Source organism: Oncorhynchus tshawytscha, linkage group LG25 (assembly GCF_018296145.1).
Source record: "Oncorhynchus tshawytscha isolate Ot180627B linkage group LG25, Otsh_v2.0, whole genome shotgun sequence".
NCBI lineage: Eukaryota > Metazoa > Chordata > Actinopteri > Salmoniformes > Salmonidae > Oncorhynchus > Oncorhynchus tshawytscha.
In genome coordinates, this window is record NC_056453.1 from 26513943 (window position 1) to 26522394 (window position 8452).

Sequence of the window (8452 nt, forward strand, 5' to 3'; positions counted from 1 at the left end):
ACATGGGTCTTACGATGTGGAGATGTTCTGTGATGTAATTTGAGGTTTATGTCAGAGAGGGATGTAAAGGATTCTTGAAGGTTAAAAATTTGTTGGAATGTAAATGAGAATGTTTTGTTTTGTGCCATGGGGAAGGAGGGTTGCACATTTTACAGCTCAGTGACCATTTGGCGATCTTTTGAGAGGGAGGTTTTGAAAAGTGTCCCTTTGTGACAGCTCGAGCCAGATTGGGGAGTAGCTCATTTGCATCTCATTACTCTAGCAGCTCAGTCCTGTATATAACCAGCCGCAGACTGACTGGGATATCAGACACACGCATAGCTACATAGGGAGAATAACTGAGAAAGCCTTGGGGAAGTGTTTTGGATCAGTACAACTTTTTCTCATTATCAATCAAGGGGAAATAAATAAAACACAATCAACCCTAAAATTGGGTTGTCTCCTTTGCACCCTCAAATCAGAAGTTGTGTTGAACTGCATTATCTCATAACTGGATTGGAATTAACGCCTTGGCACGGAATTTCGAGTTTATTCCCACATTCTTCGTCGGGATTTTTTCGTCACCAGCACCACTGTTGAGGATTACATTGTACTGTAAACTTTGTTCATGAAGATACACTGAGAAGCATCGAGATAAACTCCAGTTCCATTCAAAACGTCTGAAGACCTTCCGATTTTTTAAAATTGGGACTTTTGATAACGGAAAATAACTTTCTCGATGATTTTCTGAGCTGGGTCATACATAAATTGCCCTGGCTCGTGGACATTTAACTATTTATTGAATATTCTCACCACAATGGGACGCCAGTCGCTCGCGATAGCTGTCATCCTTTGTGTCTTGATATGCCAGGTATTGCGAATTTGACTCTCCCTTGAATTGATTTGTAATTTAAGTGTAGGCATATTCATTAGTCATGTGTACATTTCGAAAACATATTACAACCTTAATGTTTTTATTGTGTTTTTACAGGGTCTTGGTTCAGGCGTTTTCGAGTTGAAGTTACAAGAGTTTCTCAACAAGAAAGGAGTGACAGGCAATACAAACTGCTGCAAAGGAGCCTCTGGGATTCAGCAGTGTGAATGCAAAACGTTTTTTCGAATCTGCTTGAAGCATTATCAAGTTAACGTAACACCGGAACCCCCTTGTACCTATGGCGGTGCGGTGACTCCTGTCCTCGGATCAAACTCCTTCCAAGTGCCTGAAACAACTGCAGAAGCATTCGCCAATCCTATTCCATTTTCTTTTGGATTCACGTGGCCGGTGAGCGTTTCAGCGCATTTTTGTAAAATTATACAACGTCGGCTTTGTCAGCATGCTCAGGGCTCACCACTTATGGGGCATTGACAATGTCAGTAACGGTCGTGAAATGTAGCCTATATTAGGACAGGAGGGGGACTTGGGCACGTTTAACAAATGTTATCAGGGTGGGAAACTTCACATCCTCATAGATGGCATATAATTGGCAGCTCTGCGTGAAATTCCGAAACGTTTCATTTTACAGCTATGAGTAAGTGTGAAAGTGGTTGAATTAAGTGTGAAGCCTAAAGGTGGCACACCTCTATTATTAGGCCTAACAGATGCCAACCTTCACATGTGAAATAGCCTGATGTTTATGGACAGTGGTGCCTCAGCATCTTATAACCCTTTGGCATAGTTGTTCATAATTAGATTTCTTCTCCTTCTTTTTTTTCTCAACAGGGGACATTCTCTCTGATCATTGAGGCCCTACACACAGATTCCGATGATGATCTTTCAACAGGTAAATTACATAGAGTGCAACAGGTCACCAAACAAATGTACATCATCATTAATTGTAAATATGTATCGGGATATATGTACTAATTCCTGTATTCACAATTTTCAGATAACCCTGAACGTCTGATCAGTCGCTTCACCACTCAGAGGCATCTGACAGTGGGAGATGAGTGGTCCTCTGATTTACAGACTGGTGGAAGAACAGAGCTGAAGTACTCCTACCGATTTGTTTGTGATGAGCATTACTACGGGGAGGGCTGTTCTGTTTTCTGCCGTCCACGAGATGATGCCTTTGGTCACTTCACCTGTGGGGAACGTGGTGAGATCATCTGCAACTCAGGATGGAAGGGAACCTACTGCACAGAACGTAAGTAGACTGCACCCTCCTTACTTTTCCTTTCCCATACTTAGGCTACTTTAACATTTGTTGTTCCATTTTTCTTTTTCTTTGACAAAAGTATTCTTAATGTGATTAATTTGCAGTCTTTAGTCAGAATACATGATGTGTTATTACCAAATAGTTTCACTTATCAAACATTTGGGTTGCAACAGGTGTCTATGCTACTGTTTAGGCAAATTTAAATGAGAGAAGTTTGCCGAATAATCACACGCGTGCCATAGATTAAATGTAATGCCTGATTGGCTACTTGGCAGTGCGCTTGGCGTTGATTGGCTTAGTGCGGTGAGGCATTGTTGGAAGCGGGCAGCTGCTGAGTGAGAGTAGACAATGGAGCAGCTGTCCTGCACTGGCACCATGTACACCAGCTGTCCACTCTTATCTGCACAGACTCGGGGACATTAAGGGGAGGGGCTGTATGAGCAGAAAAGAAAAAAAGGGACTTCTGACCCATAGTTAGGAGAAAAAGAAGCCTTTGTGTGTGAATCTTTTGTGTGGGAGCAACTGTGTTAAGCAGAATGTTGGTCCCCCTGGTGACAAGGGGAGCGTATTTTCTAGGTAATGGCTAATGGGGCCACCAGCCCACTGAAATGAATTAGCCAGTGTTTACTGAAAAGGGCCCATATGAAAAGAAGCTATGCTGGTATAAACACATGTTCCAATGAGTTAGATTCCCATGATTCACATGTGATGGTTTCTTTCATTACAGCGATCTGTCTTCCTGGTTGTGGTGAGGAGCACGGGTTCTGTGACAAGCCTGGCGAATGCAAGTAAGTCCCAATGACCTGTCCAGCAATGTGATAAACACCAGTCAACAGGATCACAGTTTGGTATAGTTTCATATATGCCAGTATCTAACAATTTGCATTGTGTGTGGTTACAGGTGTAGAGTTGGCTTCAGTGGGCGTTACTGTGATGACTGCATCCGCTATCCAGGATGTCTTCACGGCACCTGCCAGCAGCCATGGCAGTGTAACTGCCTGGAGGGATGGGGTGGCCTCTTCTGCAACCAAGGTGAGTTCTGTTTATCTCCCATATGCAACTGACTAGTGCTCTTCTGTCATTATCCACCATATTCAGACTCTACTGGTCTTGAGACAGCATACAGTATCTGTTCTTTAAGGCACTATACCAATCAGGTTCAGAGAATAGGACACTGCAATCCGAACTTGGTGAAAACATTGGTGGGGGGTGCTTTCTTCGCCTCAAAATAAGTCGTAAAACATCCTGGATATCACTGTACATTAACTCTCAGAAGACTAAGCCACATGTGCCATTGTCTGTTTCAGATCTCAACTACTGCACACACCACAAGCCCTGCATGAATGGAGCCACTTGTACCAATACTGGCCAGGGTAGCTACACCTGCTCCTGTAAACCCGGCTTCTCTGGGGCCAGCTGTGGGATTGAGGTCAACAAATGTTCTGACAACCCCTGCCGGAATGGGGGAAGCTGCACTGTAAGTAGTTTGGCTGAGCTGCCCCTCATTAGTTACATTAGAAAGCATTTCTCAGTGATGTAATGTCACATAGTCTGTGGTTCTTCTATGCTAGAGCTGGCAAGCATTCCTTCTGGTGAATGTAGCATGTTGATAACAAGTTAATAACAAGTCGTTAGGGAGTTGTAACTTTTGCTAAGCAAGTGCTTTGTCTTTCCTCTGACAGGATCAAGAAAACACCTACAAATGTACCTGCCCCCCTGGCTTCTATGGCAATAACTGTGAGCTCAGTGCCAAGACCTGTGCCGATGGGCCTTGCTTTAATGGCGGACGCTGTGCTGACAACCCAGAGGGAGGATACTACTGCCAGTGTCCTCTTGGCTATGCCGGATTCAACTGTGAGAAGAAGATCGACCACTGCACCTCCGACCCATGTTCCAACGGTAAGCTGAAACAAAGTTCTCTAGTTCTGTGTTTACCAGTTTAATCTTTCTACTGTAAGTATGAGGACATGAATGAATACTGGAACAGGCGGTTAACATGTCTTTCTAATGTCTCCAGGTGCTCAGTGTATGGACCTTGTGAACTCCTACATGTGCCAGTGCCCTGAGGGCTTCTCCGGAGCTAACTGTGAGGACAACATTGACGAGTGCGCCAACTACCCCTGCCAGAACGGTGGCACGTGCTCGGATGGCATGAACGATTACACCTGCACCTGCCCACCTGGATACACCGGCAAGAACTGCAGTTCGCCCATCAGCAAATGCGAGCACAATCCCTGCCACAACGGAGCCACCTGCCACGAGAGGAAAAACCGCTACGTGTGCGCCTGTGTGCCAGGCTACGGCGGCCATAACTGCCAGTTCCTCCTGCCAGCGCACCCCCAGGGACAGCCCGGGTTAGAGGGAGCTGATAAGAGATACTCTGATGACCAGGACCAAGGCACATTCCCCTGGACCGCGGTGTGTGCTGGGATTATCCTGGCGCTGCTGCTGCTGGTGGCCTGTGCCGTGCTGGTAGTTTACATACGGGTCAAGGTGCAGCAGAGGAGTCAGCAGGGAGACAACCACAGTGAGAGTGAGACCATGAACAACCTGGCCAACAACTGTCAACGACCTGACAAGGACCTATCTGTCAGCGTGATCGGCACGACGGGGGTCAAGAACACCAATAAGAAAGTGGACTTTCACTCAGACAATGCTGGAGGAGAGCAGAATGGCTACAAGTCCCGATACTCGTCAACGGATTATAATCTGGTGCATGAGCTGAAGCCAGAAGATGTGTCGAAAGAGGACCAAGATAAGAGTGAGGCAAAGTGTTCCGAATCAAATTGTTCTGAATCTCTGTGTTCGGACAGTGATTTCGAAGATAAACACAGAAAAAGTTTAAAGAGGTGAATATCTACACATTTGGATATAAATTATGTGCCACATATGGGAGTAGTCATGCTTCTGTCTGAAGAGTCTTGGTGAATGTTGATATTAATGTATTTATTTTTCTTGTGTTCTCAGTGACGCCTCAGAAAAGAAACGTCCAGAGGAGTCGACATGCAACGAAGCATCGATGTGCAATGACACAAAGTACCAGTCAGTCTACGTCATATCAGACGAGAAAGACGAATGTATCATTGCGACTGAGGTGAGTTGTGTTGGCTCTTTTTCACCACTGCTAATATCTCTTTTCAGTTTGCATATTTTGTTTTCTCTGGTCCGCGAATGGCTCAACACTCTGAAACTAAAGCATCTTTCCCTCTTGTCTTTCCCAGGTTTAACCCCACAGCTGAGCTGTAGCTCATCTTCTCTACAGGAGGTTTTACTCCGGTGAATGCTGCTCAAACCCAGGGGGAAGGTTTCCCTTCGTGTAACTGCTGCTGTGAGACTAAGACATTGAAAGTGATATTCAGAATGAGCTGGTTCTCAACTGAAGTAAGCACAGTGACTGCAGATAAAAAGGATGTTGGACCACACTGGCCCGCGCTCTCACAAGTTATGTTTCCCAGGAACGTGCGTAATATGGACTTGTTGCACTGCCTGTGAGGACAGTTTTTTACCTCATTGCACTATGGAGGGTTGCTTTTTAATATGTATTTAAACATACACATTTGAGTTAATTACTGTGTATAATGAGTATGCACTGACTGCAGTGTGTATTTGTAAATCCTTTGAGCCAGTCTTCTGAATTGGTTTAGAGAGGGGAAAACACTACCTTCAAATTTGTTAAAATACTGTTGCTTTTTTCTCAAAGATGTATTCTTTTAATTTAACTACATTGTGTTCCATTTGTTTGTGATTTTTGTAGAGTACATTTTGATATAATTTAAGTTCATTTTGTTTGTTTTGCAAATATGTATAATGTATATAAGGCACTTCAGGTCAATGTGACTTTGTTTTCCAACATAAATGTATTTAAGAAGCATTGTACAGAAGCTATTGGAAATGTTTTATCACTGTTGCCCATTAAGGAAATCAACGAAATATTTTTCCAAAATAAATAATGTATGAAATAATTAACATAACGTAGAATTGTCTTTGTGATATCCACATACACCATAACATGTCACCCAAAACATCCAACATACTAGAGTACTAGAGTTACTTCTCTTGCGTTTTATCTTTGACATACAGTACATGCACACAATGTTTGACCTCAAGTTCTCTAAGTAGTCTCACTGCAAACTTTGTGAGTATTCTTGGCCTGATGCAACATGCAACTGTCTCCCTGTGGTACCTCACTAAGTGAGACAAAGACACACCCGGTAATCACAAAAGACTATCCTCATCTTGATGGCAATTTATTTTTTAGGAAGAAAGAACCCTCTGTCAAAAAAATAACCCCCCCCTCCCCCCTGGAAAATGTGCTGGTCAGAGTTTTCCAACTTTGTTTAAACCTTAGTCAATGTCATTTAGTACGGCTGTTAGTGGTAGTGTACAAGTAACTTGCCCTTTGTACTCGTCAAATACTTATCTGGTCCACACTCAAGGAGAAACCAAACTAGCATGACAAATGGTTACAAATATACACTTTTGGCTTTTACACTATACAATATACACTATACACTTTTACACTTTTGGCTGTATCCAAAGGAAAACACTTGGAAGAACCCTTTTAGGTTCCAGGTAGAACCCTTTTGGTTCCAGGTAAAACACTTTTGGCTTCCGTGTAGAACCCTTTCCACAGAGGGTTTTACATGGAACTCAAAAGGGTTTTACATGGAACTCAAAAGGGTTCTACCTGGAACCAAAAAGGGTTATCCTATGGGGACAGTCGAACAGCCCTTTCGGATATGAAAGCAGGAAGAAAATACATCATTACTATATGCACAGTATGTAAGTCTTTCTTTATTCATTCATAATCAGTCTTTGAAGCACTGAGTGAACAGTGGACAGCTGAAAACTAGACTGAATAACACATTGACTTGCAGCTGTCCAGATGGTGACTAGAGAGACACCCCATTCCAGAATTGGGGAGCATGAGGCAGATACAGTATACTGTACCAGTGTATAAGCACAAGAGAGCCAAACAATAATATTTACTACAGAATGCTGATCCAGAGTTATGTTTATGTTCAATCAGTTTTCTATTTGATAAATAGCATTCACCTGTAAACATGCAGATGGATGCTATTTACACCTAAGAAATGGATCAATTAACTGACACTCTAAAGGTTCACTCTAAAGTGAAAAATGAGCTCCTCTAGTTCGCCGTCTGAACAAAGATCTGACTGCAGCAGTGGCATATAGATGTTATATTCTGACTGGGTAGTTGAATGTGTACTGTCAGGTTACTCACTGAAATGATAAACAAGCTCTTGAATCAAACAGCTGTGAGAGTGTTGGAGTTTTTTACTAGCAACTTCAATCAGGGACGAGGAAAGTCAACCTCATGCTCTGACCATTTTAATGATGTGGTACAGCAAATGTTTATCAACCAGACCTGCTTTATAAACCTGCTATTTTAATCACAGTATTTCCCCAGGTTACTGGTAATGTATGACAAGCAATATTTTTGAGAACTCACTTTCTAGTTCATTTTGATTCTTTCTTTATTGCGAAAGAGATGTTGCTGTCTTGAATAGGGTTAAAACGAGGGAAGGTCAATAGCAGCATTGACCCTCTTTGGCATTTCAATTCTAACAACAATAATGAAAGTGTAAATATTATTCTCTTCCCTGGAATGTGCTGTCAAATACAAAGCAGAGTGTGTCTCTAAATACATATCTATTTTGTGCTTTATAAATGTAATAGAAAGTCTTCTTAGCCTTAGTTAAAACGTTACAGACCACTTCCATGTGTCCATTTTGTTTGCAAATGAAATGGTTTCAACTTTGTTTTAAAGCCAGCCAGAGAGGAGCGGTGAGAGAGTTTGCCCTGTGAATGCAGGGAGAATATAGTGGCTCTGATAGGGACCAGTGAAAAGTATTTGCTAGTATTACACAACTATTGGACAGTTGTTTCCACATACCATGCTAAGCTTTTAACTTAACTTTTTTCAGTCGCACAAAGGCTTTTCGCTGAGTTGGAAAATATCAGGAGACAGGCCTAAAGCAGCCCTTTTGTTTCTTCATTCAGTGTAGTCCTGGTCCACGGCTCTGCGTCCAATGGGGAATATTATCTTTTTCATCTTTTTTTCTTTTCAGTTTTGTGTCTATAATCAAACAAAGGTCACCGATTAATGCCAATATGCCAGAGTGTTTTGAATGCAGAACTTTGAAGGTGAAATAAAGCATGAAATAAAGGATTGTTAAAAAGGAAAGAAGGATTTTGAAAGTATGATTTACTTTAAGTTGTGTTTGGACTTACACTAAACTAACTGTTTTTTGTTACGAAAGATTCATTCTCTTACTAAATGTTTACTCTTGTTT

The 8452-nt window shown here is 42.3% G+C and overlaps 1 protein-coding gene across 1 annotated transcript; it reads left to right on the forward strand.

Moving 5' to 3' along the window:
- Positions 1–275: 275 nt before the first annotated feature.
- On the forward strand, positions 276–6092 carry dld (deltaD). The gene is made up of 11 exons (XM_024388131.2): positions 276–850; positions 971–1261; positions 1700–1760; positions 1866–2123; positions 2863–2923; positions 3037–3167; positions 3443–3612; positions 3818–4034; positions 4153–4984; positions 5103–5229; positions 5357–6092. The coding sequence occupies exons 1-11, from the start codon at positions 797–799 to the stop codon at positions 5360–5362; spliced, it is 2208 nt and encodes a 735-aa protein (XP_024243899.1). The 5' UTR covers positions 276–796; the 3' UTR covers positions 5363–6092.
- The last annotated feature ends 2360 nt before the right edge of the window (positions 6093–8452 follow it).

Coding starts and splice junctions, on each gene's coding strand:
- dld (XM_024388131.2), top strand. CDS start 797: ATGGGACGCCAGTCGCTCGCGATAGCTGTCATCCTTTGTGTCTTGATA. Junction 2,924..3,036: donor GACAAGCCTGGCGAATGCAA/GTAAGTCCCAAT, acceptor GTGTGGTTACAG/GTGTAGAGTTGGCTTCAGTG. Junction 3,613..3,817: donor GGAATGGGGGAAGCTGCACT/GTAAGTAGTTTG, acceptor TTCCTCTGACAG/GATCAAGAAAACACCTACAA.